At 44.0% G+C, this 14,568-nt stretch overlaps 1 protein-coding gene across 1 annotated transcript; it reads left to right on the top strand.

The window, feature by feature from the left end:
• The first annotated feature begins 9 nt into the window (after nt 1–9).
• On the top strand, nt 10–12,842 carry prima1 (proline rich membrane anchor 1). The gene is given in 5 exon segments (XM_015970086.3): nt 10–744; nt 746–844; nt 1,394–1,535; nt 3,530–3,665; nt 10,883–12,842. Coding segments are annotated over 5 exon segments (702 nt in total). The 5' UTR covers nt 10–519; the 3' UTR covers nt 10,983–12,842.
• Nucleotides 12,843–14,568: the final 1,726 nt, after the last annotated feature.

Below are 14,568 nucleotides of genomic sequence, written 5' to 3'. Positions count from 1 at the left end.
AAAAATAAGTAAACAAAAGATGACTGGTTCCTGAGCACATGACCTCCCCGGTGTGTGTTTGGAGGAGGGAGGACTTAGTGAGGAGCGCAGGGTGGATTTGTTTGGAGCACACGCTGTCAGGATGCGCTGCATCAAGCGCGCGGCGGTGATTCTGGCCGTATAAAACAGCCCCGCTGTGCTTTGGCACAGAGGGAGATGCATCACTTTAACCCACGGCTCTGCCCTCCGGACTCGCCCTGCTCTGCCTTGATAAGTTGAAGGGGACGTTTGGTGCCATCGCGAGGAATCCTGCCGCTCGACACTCCAAATGGATCCCCCATCCCTCTCCGTGTTTGTTTTTATTTCTGATATTTGTCATCATTTCTTCCAACTTCGATGGAGAGATGGAGAGCTGTAAGGCACGGGCCATCCACCGTCCTCACGTTACGTGGAGCAGCGGCGTGATTCAGGTCGCCATCTGAGTTCCAGTTAGGAAAAATAATAGTCAGAAATCAAATATAAACTACTTTGGAGATGTGAATGATCGAGATTTGCTCCACGCACCGCCGGCTCGCCCGTCCTATGCTACCGACACCGGGCTCTGAAGAGGAACATGATTGGGGCTTAAACTATTTCTGGAGACGTCTGTCAAAGATCTCGCCGCTGAGCTGGAACGGGTGGATGGTTATTTCCCAAACACTCCAAGCTTATGTTCACTGCGTTCGTTTGTTGGAAACGCTTACTTGTATCTCCGAGAACAGCGCAAAGAGGAATGCTGGTCCAAGATCTAATGCCATTCACTTTAAGTTTTTGGCCTTTTTTCTTCTGCCATTGCCTCCTCTCACTGTTTTTACTCTCATGCCAGGTAAGCGTCACGTTCAGGGCATTTACGCACAACTTGGTGCAGCTAATGCGCTCTGCTGATGCAAGTGTATGAGTTAGAGGGATGCAGCTTTCTCAGCGTTCTTCTGCAGCCAGTTGTGTTTATTTCTCCCGATAACAATATTCCCACCAGCTAGGATCCCTCCAGCAGGCATATGCTAGTGATGACTATTCTAACCTTTGCCCCTTGCTGCTGCCTACAGATAGTGGTGAGCTGCTGTTCACACAGAACAGTGTTGCCAGGGTTCATGTGTAATGTGATCTGCTTGAGTTTCCAAGTCCACCCACGCACACTCTCCTCGGGGCAGCCATACTGCCCACTCTGCTGGTGGGTGGTTTCTTACAGGGAGAAAGCTGCAGCTGTAGACCTGATACTATTGTGCATGTACTAGCAGCCCTGGTGACAACAGCACTGGAGCCGTGATGTGAAAAGAATGCTGAGAGGAAATCCACAGTGCTGCTGAGTGCTGCACGCCGTTGTGCTGATGCTGCTTTTGGGTAATGCAATCTCTCTCTTCCCCCTCGACATAAGGGAGAGCTCCAGAGGTCGTGCTTGCGGACAGTGGCGGAGAAAGTTAGTGAACAGTGCCAGTTAGCTTGCCACTGTAGGAGATACCCTCCTCTGCCTCCACCACCGCCTCCACCTCCTCCTCCACGGCTACTGGGCACCACAGGTAACACCTCCCTTTCTAGGTCTCACAACTGCCTCCTCACTCTGTCTGGACATCACTTCTAACCAAGCAGAAACAGTTTTCTCAACTTTTTTTTCTTTTCTGCACAGAGAAAAAATTTTACCACCGGTCCCCCTGAGATTAGTGTATAAGCGTGCATGCACGGCCGCAGTTTTGCATCTGTGCATGAACCAGAGCCAGCAGGAAGTCGACAGATGAACACAGGACTAATTTATGTTGGGTCTGACCTCGGGGAGTACCCAGCTGCTAGTGAAATCCTTGCCTTAAGGCTCCCACTCAGTGATAGGGATTCCCCCTGAAGGACCCCTCTGATTAGAACACAGATGAGTTAATTGAATTAGCCTATGATGATGGAGATAATGAGCTAATGAAATAGTCACCACAGCCAGCTTTATTTTAGAGTTGAGCCGGCAGCACCAAGTGTTTGTTTGCAGCTTGTGGAGCACATCTGTGCTGATGTATTGCTTGTTGTGGCGGTCACTCTCTGCCTCACCCTGAGACAGTAAACCTGCTGACAGACTTGCAAACATATTTCTCAGGCCGTGTTGCTGAAAGTTGATGCGATTCGTCACAAGCACCTAAATGAGCTGCACGCTGAGCTGAAATATTGGACCGGAGCTGCTGATGATGCAGCCTTTCTGGGATTTTTCAGAATCACGAGAGAGGAAGGTCCAGTAATTTTTGTGGGGATGGATCTCCTTTTTCCTCTGATTCACCAGTGAGAATCAAGAGTCATGGACCCTTTTGTGGTTGTTGTCAAGGTAGCTGCATGAGTGCTGCCATGGCCATCTGACTGCAAACAGAAGTGAGGGCTTGAATGCCTACTTGTGACCAATTTACCTCTGAATGCTGCAGCCTCATGTTTCTGCAGCCTCCCCAACACCGTTGCGTCCTCATAAACACGCTAAGTTGGCCGATTTATATTCTATTTTAACTTTACACCGAACTGTTTGCAAAAGGGTGGAGACACTATGAATAATTTATTCCTAGAGCTTTTTTCCCCACCCCACATTCTCTATTACTACAGAGACGCTTAGTTACCCTGATATTCCCCATCCAGCCTGATTTGCAGAGTTCTTGGAGCGGTTCCCCAGGCTTTAAAAATGCAACAAATTTAAGGCCAACATGAAAACTAGGACAATGACGGAGAATTTGTCTGTCTCAGAGAGGAAAAAGAAGCGTTTGTGTGCTTAAAAAAAGAGTATGTGAGGTTCTTTCAAATGAGAAAGCCTTATCAGAAGATCCTCACACCGACCGAATTAAATTCAACAGTCGTTAACTAAATGAAGGATTAAAAAGGAAGTCTGGCAAAGGGGAGCTTTTAAATTTAGTGACTTATGATGTGAGGCACTGGAACGGGGAGAGCTATCGTCCTTAGCTTTATAAAAATGTGCTGTGCTGGAAAATTACAAGTTACCTATCAGTATTTATTGCTCTCATTCTCATTCATTACAAGCTAACACTTCATGCAAAGTTAGGATTTATTTTCTGTAGGAATAAATCAGCATTTGAGTGAAGGTGCATGCAATTAAAGTGATTCAGAGGTGCTGAAAGAGCCCCAAATGCTGCAGAAAAGAGGGGAGAGAAGTTCTGCATTACAGACACGGAGTCACTGATGCACATAATGTTATACAACATGCGGGTGAGTGGTCTTACTCCACAGATCTAATGTGGAAAGAGCAGGAGGTTCTTGCAACAGTAATTGGTGTGGACAGGAGAGCTGGTGTAAGGGAGGCTGCTGGGTCTTTTAATGATTCATGGTGTCAGGATGGATATGAGCGTTGAGCCTAAGACCTGCAGAACACTCTAGGACACGGCTACCTCCTAACTCAAGGAGCAGAGAAGAGCGGGCTCTGTTTTTGGGTTGTGGGAGAGTTCCACCAAATATCTGTTGGGTTAAACAAGCATCATGAGCTCAATTTCTAGGGTTTGATGTTTGTCTTTTGTCCTCTTTCTTCTTCTCTCGTTTTGTTCAGTGGCGGAGGAGGTGGAGGTGCCATTGCCGAGGCCCTGGTGGATGGAGATGGACATTATAGTACTTGGGACAGTTTGCTGTGCATCCGTCGTCTTCCTTCTTTCAGCCATCATCATCTGCTACAAGGCAATCAAAAGGTTAGTTTGAACTATTTAGAATGTTATTTTTCAGTAAAGTACGGAGTTCTGTTCATGCCAATATTAAAGTTTGATTAGAAATTTAAGGGGATGTATTTTTTTTTTTTTTTGCTTCTGATGGGTGTGTGTGTGTGACATTAAACACAAAATAACTGATGGGAAAACAACTAAACTGTTGTTTCATGTTTGGAGACATTTGACTTCTGATATTAAAGAGACACTGTGTAGTTTTTACCTTTAATCTCTAGAAATATCCATCCAAATAATGTCGAAAATGAATAAAATTATGTCCAGTCATTGAGAAATATTGGCGGCTTCGTAACATATAATCATAAAAATCAGATCTAAAGTATATAGGGAGCAGGTTTGGCGTCTTTGGGGGACACCATATCAGATGCCGTGTTTCCTTATAGCTGACTCTGGGTCTTGTGCCTGTTGATGACATCACACTAGGTGATTGGCTGGACGTACGACTTCAGTTACCACGTTCAAAAACATTTAGGTAGTAGGAAACTCAAATTTAATAACAAAACTGCTAAACTTTTTCTAAAACTTATGTGGAAGAACAGAATCGAAAAAGAGATGCATTATATTTTGGCTGAGCAGTATTGGCGTAGCATGATGATGTCATCAGCAAGCGCAGGACCCCGAGAAGATCCAGAAACTACAACACCAGAAAACTACAATCGGCATTGAATTCTCTTGATGGAGTTGTCATGAAGGACAATCAAAGTCTGAGGAGTCACGCCGAGGTCGCATGCTTTCTGCTCCACAGGGAACAACATTTACCATAATGTTTTTATAAACGAGCAACAGTCATGGCGACATGGTGTAAAACTACCCTGAAATGAATGTTCTGCCCTCTAGTGGCAGGAAACTACACACTGCCACTTTAAGAGTAACCCGTATTTAAGTTTTCACTCGTGTGATATTCTAAAGCCAGATTATATGCTGAGCATTCATTTTTCCCAGTTTTGTTATTGAGAAAATATTATGTTAAAAGGTTGTCTGGTAACGTTTTTGGTTACTGTTAACGAGGCATTAAAGGTGCAATATGGAGTTTTCCAACTTATCAGGAATTATGTGATTTATTTAGAAATCCGTAAACGCGACCATACTCTGAATTGTGATATAATGTAGGCCAGGGTTACTCAAATGTAATGGTCCAAGGGTCACTCAACAAATCGACCTGGAAGCACGAGGTCCGGACAGGGAGGGGGTGCTGCTGGGGGGTTGGGGGTTGGGGGGGGGGGCTATTGAGTACCACTGATCTAGGCATTAAGTCTTTTTAGTTTTTTACTTTTGCTAAGCCAGTCATCCGGCCAGTAAAGCTCCATGTAATTTGAATTGAGTGCCACTCAGCATTAGCCGTTTAACATCTACTTACCGTATGTATTGGCGTCAAACAGAGAACGTTTGTCAGCAACTTTTCTTATGGACAAGTAAATCTCACCTCTAGGTGGTGCTCTCTGAGGAAAAAAACTCCAGATTTATGCATTAAGGGATACTATGCAGTCTTGACTTGCTTTTAGCACCCCCTAGTGTCAGTTAGTAAAATCAACAGTGAAACTTATCTCCTTGTGCGTTCATCTTTTTAACACCTTAATCTACCGGCTGAAACGTCTCCTCAGTCTTCATTAGTTTCTACAGGAGCGGTTCTTCAATAAAATAAACAAATCAGCTGTGTTCATGATCGAAAACATGCAGGAAACATGCTGGAAGCAGACTGCAGCACCAGGCATGTCAGCTCCACTTTACTAAGTCCAACAGGGAGCGACCCGGCAACTCTGACGTTGCAAGTGAGGCATTCTGGCCAGAGAGGGCAGTGGAGGTCTGAGTGACATTTTATTAACCCTGTAAAGGGTATTTTTAACACATACTGGCTCAAGAAAAAGATTTAAAAATGTGAAAAAGTTGCATAGTATGCCTTTAAGAGGAGTAATTAATTGACTCAAACTTCAAGATGGCTACCAGACATCAATAGACTCAAACAGATGCCAGCTTAAGTTCCTACAGAACACTATTATTCAAACTGCACATATTAGAAATAAATGTAATTTTAAAGAAGTGCAACAAGCCTGGAAGTCTATTTTTAGACTCGTGGTTATGAAGACTGTGATGATGATGAGTACGAACACACGTGGATAACAACAAGAAGTTGTGTGAGGTTTGACTTGCAGCACACTTATCCTCTGTACATTCAGGTGACTAGACCATCCTCAAGTGCACCCGACCACCAGCACACTTCTTTACACCCATGCATACATCACTCTGGCAGCTTTACACGTTCTATAAATTATGGAGCAAGCATTGACTCCCATACAAGAACAGCCACGTGTGCAAAATTAGGAGTTATGCAGTGTTTTATGAATGTGGCTTAGAAGAGATTTAGCTAATATCCTTGTTATATTTATGGATTTATAGTCTGCTCACCTTACGTGGCTTCCTCAGCCATATTTTATTTGTTTAAATGACAAATGGACAAAGTCAAGCTACAGAAGTAATGGTGGTTGGCCCGTAGCCAAAGGGAACCTTTCTTTTTTAAATGCAGCAGTGGTGAGAAAGTGTTGGTGCAACACAAGCTCTTGCCCCAAACCAAAGTTATTATTTATGAATTGATTAGTGCAGCCATTCAGTCGCGGGTCACATCTTTATTGCATGCGTGCAGGTTGTCCTTTGGCTCACTCGGGCTGCAGCCCCGAACGAGGAGGGGAAATCACACGGGTCCAGACTGGGTTCTTCATTAGTCAGCGGCATCAGTGAGAGCTGGCAAGTAAAAAAATATGGCTCCTCTAATTCTTTGCTGTGAATGCTGTGATCATCTATCTTCCCTGAGAGGAAAGGAAACAGCACAGCAAAGGGGGGCAGATAAAATGTGTTGGCTACGGAGAGCAAAGCCAGTACTCGAGCATCTTAGTCAATAACAATACGAGAAAGGGTTTGTCACTGAGAAAAACACAACAGTTATATATAGCCCTTCCAGGCTTTCAGTGGTCCGGGCTTTCCCAATGAAAATCATCTGGCCGAGGGCCAGAGTCTGAGCTCTGACAGTCTGCAGCAGCGGCGGGCTCTGCAGGTCCCAGTCCTCCCAGCCTTCAGTTGTTTCCTACAATCTTTAACTGCCAGTCATCGGTCAGAGGCTAAACAAATAAAATACATCCATACGACTCTTTTCTAAAGTCCACACCACCAGGGAGCTTGGTGAGGGAAGCACGGAGAAGAGGATTCAGACACACGCTGAGTTTCTGTGTTGTTGTGCCATCCCAAGCAAAAATGCACAATGCTGCAGTCCAGGCAGTCAGCCATCCAAGTACCCAAAACAAAGACAACTCAAAACCAACTGACTAATGGAGGCTTTTTCAAATTAGCTGCAGCTCTGGAAGTCTTGTCCTAAAGCAGATAGTTTTTCCCCGCTGGCTCGGTTAATCAAAAACACAATCAAAGGGAAACAGATCGATAAAAATCCAGTATTTACTTCAATACTGAAGTAAATACTGGATCTTTAAAACTGCTGATCCAGCCCCGTCCAAACAGGTGACAGAGTTTTACAGTCGGCGTTTTCATTCCTTGTCTTTGAACCGTAGGATGTTCCTCAAATTTCCAGATGGACGGCGTAATTGTAAACAGCTCAGCACATGTCCTAATTTCACCGCGATCCATTCCCCAAACTTCAAACGGGAAAGGCATGCGCCGTGATTGCACAGCTTTGATATGAAATATTCATCTAACCTGTCAAGTGTTGTGTTGCCACCTGCCATGTGTCAACAGCATGCCATTTATTATTGAAGGCCTGGGTAGAGGTCGGAGCGAGGGCCCGGTGTTCTGCCCCGTGTGGTGGCCTGAAGTGACAGGGTCGGTCTGAGCCCAGATTACATCTTGGACAAAAACAACAACATCCAGCTAGACGTGCATCCTCCAGATTCTCAGCAAGATGCATGAAAATTTGTAGAAATGCATTTTTAGGTCTTCTTTTGCACAGAATAAGATGCTTTGATGTAATTAGAACAAAAAAATGAAAGGATCTGCAGTAAGCACACGCCAGTTGTATAGAGATGTGGGGGATGCGCCTTTTATTTTGTCAAATGTTCCGTTTCTTTTTGTTTATTTATTTTTAGCCAGATGCTGTTGGAATGGAAATGGGAGCTCTGGTAAGCAGAGATTATGGCATGAAGGATGCCTGTGATCCTATTTGAACGGGGAAAATAAATAAGGAAAACATTTAGGGAGGATTTGGAGTCAGGAACAGCAGGATGAGTCCACCAGCTGAGAAAGAGAAAAATAAATAAGCAGAAGTCAGGAATAGTCACGTGGAACAAAAGTTAGGAGCACACCATGAGGGCTGGAGTGAATGGATGTTTTATTAAGACCTCCTGGACGACTGCACGCTTCAGCTCCAAACTCTGGCTCACATCAGATTTTATTCTGCACATGCAGCTGCTCATTTTTTCTGCAAAAATCCCAAATCCTCTGATATTTTAGATCAAACTAGGAAGGAATTTCTCTTTGCTTCGCCTTAGATTTGTCTTCATCAGCTGCAGCAACGATTAAACCTCTGTGCAGAATCAAACTGCCTCCATCACGTTCGACTGGGTTCCAGAGTTTAGACTATCAGAGACTTCTGCTGAAAAAAAAGCATTTTTAGGAGATTCTGAAACACAATTAAATAATCTGAAAAATGTTTTGATCTGCAAACTCCATCAGCATTTAATTTAAATGGTTGTATCTCTGTTGTAACCAGCATAAATGCTTGTATTTGCAACAATAATCTCTGAATTGTGCACAAAAAAGTAAAAAAAAAACTTTCATTTTACAGTCAGAATTCCCAGGTTGGATGTAAGCAACACAGTCCCTTAGAGGAAATGTTGGTCTATCCCAAATCCCCGAGCTGCAGCATCGTCACCCCACAGCAGAATGTGTTTCCTCCCTGAGGCTGGACACTTTCCTTTTTCTGAGGCTTCCCTCATGTCCCACAGGGACGCAGCAGGCGGTGTCTGTCCTAAATGGCCAGCGAGTGTCCCTGGTGCGTTCAGGGATCTGCCGGCTGAGACAAGTCTCAGTCAGAGCTTTGCATTTTCTTTCTGTTTTCCTGGAGTCAGTCGGCTAACCGGCACTACCTTTGCTGAGCCTCAAACGTTGTGACGTGTCATTTCCTTTGGACAAGAGATAAGATTAGTCATCATGAGAGCCGAACCAGAACAAACATGTCATAATTACAGAGATATTATTGATGGAACACTAAACAAACTGGTTAGATATTAACGTGTTTGCCAATGTTATCACACAGCATTTGTCAGACGGATGCATGATCTGGCAGCAGGAGCTCAACAGGTTGAGCGGGTTGTCCAGTAATCGGAAGGTTGCAGGTTCGATCCCGGCTCCGGACAGAGAATTCTGCTGTTGTGTCCTTGGGCAAGACACTTAACCCACCTTGCCTGCTGGTGGTGGTCAGAGGGTCCGGTGGCGCCTGTGCTCGGCAGCCTCGCTTCTGTCAGCGCGCCCCAGGGCAGCTGTGGCCACATTGTAGCTCATCAACACCAGTGTGTGAATGTGTGTGTGAATGGATGAATGATACACTGTAGTGTAAAGCGCTTTGGAGTCCTTACTCTGAGAGGCGCTATACAACTGCGGGTCATTTATCATTTATTTATCATGATGTTCATGCAGTGCTGCTCAGATTTGTTCAAAGGTGCTGAATTTACTGTCAAAAATGTCATTTCTGCAGCATTTTTTTTAAAAACACAAAATAAAAATTGGGAACATTTTAAATAATCCACCACATTTGATTAAATGTTACACAAAGTTATTATATTTAACTTTTTCTTTTTAATTTTTGCATCATATGAAAGGTTTTCTTGGATTTTATGCTTCCACTGCTTATTTCAGCATCCTATTGGTTCATTGTTTTTTATTTTCAGGTTTTATGTTGTGATATGTTGCAGTTTTTTGGTCTCAAAAACAATTAATAATCACCTTCTGTAGCAGAAAAAGGTGTTTATTAATAAAAAATGTCACCAAATTCATTCAGATCTACAAAAACTATCAAAAAAATGCGACTTGAGCGTTGAACAACAAAGTAAATTTCGTAACTTTATGCCCCAGCAGTTATATATCATTGCATTACGTCATGTGTGAGCTCATTTCACCCTAAGGACTCACTTTTCGGCTCCGTTTTCTCACTACTCAAAGCCCAAGAAGGTCAAAATAATTGTGCTGGACTGGACTGAGAGGGACTATTAGACCGAGTCATACTGGGCAGCCTGGGCTTTCAGACGAGGAGAACGAGGAGGAGACGCCGAGTTAAGATGTTGCTCAAGGGTCCTCTGGGCTGGTCAGGGCAGCGTACAGTGTTGAGTGGGACAATGAGTGAGCAAACTGTATTCAGATCTGCCTCAGAGTTACATAAGCCCGTGGAGGGGACGGAGGCTGAGGGGGTCGGTGCAAAAGCTACAGTACACTGGGCAAATATAATATAACCACAGAGGCATTAGGGAGTGCATGAAAAGGGCTGCATTGAATGATCCTGCTCTTTACAGGCAAGTAGCTGCAATGGGAATCGTACTGTAGCCGTGCTGCAAAAGCTTCTCACAGACAGGAAAAAGAACGATGGATAGGGAAGGAATTAAACCCAGGTGTTATGTATCGATGTTGTTTTGACGACCGCGCGTTTCATTACTTTGGGGGAAGATTGCATCTACCTGTCAAAATAGGTAATCGCCCCCGTCCCCTGTGCCGTGATGTATCCTTCACTCTCGTCTCCCTGCAAACTTGACCTTTAAATATTGAGCTTATTAGAAAGGATAGCTCAGACGAGCGTATCTGAACAGGAGCGGCTGGTGAAATCAAATCACCCCGAAGATAAACAGACTGGAAACTCGGCGTAATGACCTGACATGCTGCCGAGGATGAAAACAGCGTTGAATCTCTCCTGCCCATGGACGGAATTTTCACTTTAGAAGTGGGGGGGACACGGGGGGGGGGGGTATCTTTACAGTATGTTCTAAAGGGAAACAGGCTTCAACAAAAACTGTTGTTTTCCACTTAGTCCTAGAGCTCAACCAGTGTCCATTTAATATAGCGTAATGTTGTTTTTAGATGGTAAAAGAGGTGCAGGAGTCAAAACTTGACTTTGGAAAAAGTGGGGGGGGACATGTCCCCCCCCCCCCAAATTACGTCCATGCTCCTGCCTCTCCTCACGTTGTGAACATGTTTATTCACAGGAAACCACTGCGGAAAGAGGAGAACGGGACGAGTCGTGGGGAGTATGCCATGAGCATCCGCAACAAGAAGGCCATGGGTACGAACAACACTGTGGTGTAGACTCTCTCCTGGTGCACGCAGGAAAATACCCCCCCTCCTCCTCCCAAACACATTCGTTCTCACTGAATGCAACATGAGGTTCACGCTACAGGTGAACCCAGAAAAAAGATACAACGTTCAGCTAAAATAAAAAAAGATGGAGATCACAGCAGAAAGGACTGAAAGATCCGCGACTCCCCATGGTGTGAAAAGTGGCACGGCAGACTGAGCATTATGCTTTTAGTGACAAGCTGGTTGGCTGCAGGCTGGAGAGGGACTGGCTGCCAGTCTGCAGCAGATCCAGACCTCACGCAGCCCCACGGGCATCCAGACAGGACGGCCCGTCATCTTCATCACACCACTGATCAAATGCATGCAGTTTTTATAGAGAATGCAACATTTTTTTACAACTCAGTCCCCACACACCTGTCCAACATATTTTCTTCACATCTGAGGCAGAAAGAGGGAGAGGGTGAGACTGTCGGTCCTGGCTCTGAGATGTGGATTCATCTGACTATGCAATTTAAAGAAATTAATATTTAACTAAAAAAACAAGAGTAAAGCGAGACAGAGGGAGTGGAGACATCATCGTGGGGTTCAGATTATTTTGCCATGCCAAAAAGAGACAATCTTATTGTAATATATTTAGGTCATCCATGTATTTATTTGCTCTATTTGTTTATCTTCAAATTTATTTTTATACTTCAAAAGATCTATCCTGAAAGTGACACGCATCTTTACAGATTTTGAACATCTTGATGAATTTCTTTATAGCTCTGTTTTCTAAGTGAATAATTTGTAAATTTCGTTGTGATGTTTCTGACGCAGAAAACACCTTTTTTCTGTCGGGGTGTACTTCTGAGACTTTAGGCTTCTCTCATGTGCTCAAGTGAATGTTTGCTTTCCAAAACATCACGTCTGTGTTTTAATCCCCACCACGTCTGGCTGAACTTTGTGTCGCCCGCTCCCGGGGTCATCTAGATGCCTTCAGACGTGTTTTGTCCGGATTCGACAATCTTCCTTTCTCTATGTGTCAAGAAGGGCTCAGCCCATCGCTATAGAAACGGGGGACCCGAGCCCAGGGCTGACTTTGAGAGTGGTGATGGACAGGAGGTTTAGCCAATAGCGGGATCAGGTTGCACTAAGGACAGCCTCAGCAGGGTCGTGTGACGTCACAACCGTCCACATCCTTGGTGGAAAAACACATCTGCTCTGCTTATCTTTTAATTATTTATCTGTTTTTCTTTTCTACATCAAATCTGATTGTGTCAGTGCATGTGTGTGTGTGTGTGTGTGTGTGTGTGTGTGCGTGCGTGCGTGCGTGCGTGCGTGCGTGCGTGTGTGTGTAACTGAGTGTGCATGCAAGATGATGAGTGTCCTCAGGGTGCTGTCCTGTCAGTCATGTATCCATATTGGCTAAACTGTGCAAATTTGGACCAATAAAAAATAAAAAACACGCGCTTGAATTCAAACATGCACATTTGATAGCTAACAGTATACTCTATCATGTACCTATATGAGAGAAATGATGAATGCATGAATGTAAATATTGATATTTAAATATCTGCCTTCTGGACTGTTAATTCATGTACAGTGTAACAGATCGTTCATTCATTCATAGTAAATCTTAACGTGCTACCATTTAGATTTATGTCATTGTTGTCATGGTGATGGAGCAAGCCATTAATGTATATATGGCAATCAATAGTACACACACACACACACACACACACACACACACACACACACACACACACACACACACACACACACACTCACACATACAGTTTGTGCGTTAAAGCAAACAGATAAAAATTTGTGCATAAGGTGATTTCACTGCTGAGTTTTCCAGTAGTAAATAAAACTGTACATAATAACGGATCCAGGCTCTTGTGTTGGTGGTAGCTGGTGCGATTCATGCTGCTTTGGGCCACAGTGGACGTGTCTCCCAGCCGCCGCTCACCGCCACTCCCCACAGTGAGAGATGTGCTCTCCGGATGCCTCACGCCGTGCATCTTTAATGAACTGCAATTATCAAACGTATGTCACTCTGTGGGGCTTAATGAAGCTGTTAGGAAGACTTATTGGGGTTTGTACATTAATGACAGCATGAAAGCAGCTCTAAAAAAAGTGATTTGACTCATTTTTACCTGTTTTAATTGCTCTCTATTCAGAAATGTAAAAAAAAGTATTTAACCTTTACAGATTTCTTCTTTTTTTCACTTTTTTCCCGCTCTTGAATGTTTCAGATCAGCAAATGAATGTCACATAAGACAGATAACAGAGATTGAATTTTAAACTTGAAGTTCATAGCTGCAACTATCAAGCATTTGTGATCATTGTTCCCCTTTTCTTTAGAGTTGTTAAATTTCAGACAAATTGGAGGGTTTTCTTGCATTAACGTTCTGTTAAAGGTCAAAGGTCAGAACCTCTCTAGCTGGAGCTTCTGCTAGAAAGAAGAATTCATGATTTCCATCATTTAGAGAAAGTGGCTCAGGTCCTGAAGCAGAAAGAAGCCCCAGACCATCACACTACCACTGCCATGTCTCACTGTTTAATTCAAACCAGATTATTTTCACAAATGTGATTTTCTTTGTCAAAGATTTTGTTCTTTTTGTTCAATTTTGACCTCTGACCTTAACTATAAACAATTCAGGCCTGAAGAGCTTTAGATGTTCAAAAAACTAAATATGATGTGTTGCTTTTAGACATCTTTAAACAACAGTCCCTTTACATCGGCTGGTTTGGATACACTTTTTAGTGAACTCATAATTTGGAAATTGCACTTTTTTGCTTGCGCTATCTATGTTTGATATTAAAACTTGCTTGCTTAAGCGAGACAAAAACGTAAAAGCAGAAAAAAGGGCTTTTCCTCAGCACATGAGCTGTCCAGCACGAACCAAAGGGATGAGCCTGCGCTACACTGAACAGTAATGTCAATGAATTATAACGCGAAAGAGGGACCACAGAGCACTTTGCCTTCCCTGCTTTTGATGCTTGTTGATAGTAATACCGATGGACGCTGTGAGCAATTTAAACATTCATGCATTGTCTAGCAGGGGCGCGGTGGATGTGACTGTAATAAAAGCAAAGTGACAGCACTAGGCAGGGGGTGCAGAGTTTGTCACTGTCTCAACAAATTTACAAGGCTTTCTGAGGGTTTTCCTAAGCAAATGAAGAAAAGGGGGACATGGATTCTGTGAAAAGCATGCTACCCGTGCACGTATTGTGTGTGTGTGTGTGTGTGTGTGTGTGTGTGTGTGTGTGTGTGTGTGTGTGTGTGTGTGTGTGTGTGTGTGTGTGATGAGAGCACCCTTTTCAAAGTTGACCTTCACATTCTCTGAGGACCCACTCGCACTCTCTCATCCTGAGAGGCCGTCGGCCAGTGTTAATTACCTTCACTCAGTACCTCCAGCTGCCTGCTCATCAGGTCAGTGCTCCCATATGGTCCTGCAGGAGGCGGCAGGATGCCAGGCAGCCATGCAGGCAGACAAGGGTGGGGCAAGTGCTGGATACCTGTGGGACACTGATTACATAAGCTGCTGCTAATGAGAGTCTCTCTCTCTCTCTCGCTCTCTCTCTCTCTCTCTCTCTCTCTCTCTCTCTC

The sequence above is a fragment of the Nothobranchius furzeri genome, chromosome 18 (assembly GCF_043380555.1).
Source record: "Nothobranchius furzeri strain GRZ-AD chromosome 18, NfurGRZ-RIMD1, whole genome shotgun sequence".
NCBI lineage: Eukaryota > Metazoa > Chordata > Actinopteri > Cyprinodontiformes > Nothobranchiidae > Nothobranchius > Nothobranchius furzeri.
The sequence above is the reverse complement of the archived record's forward strand: the minus strand, read 5'-3'. Positions and strand labels throughout refer to the sequence as shown.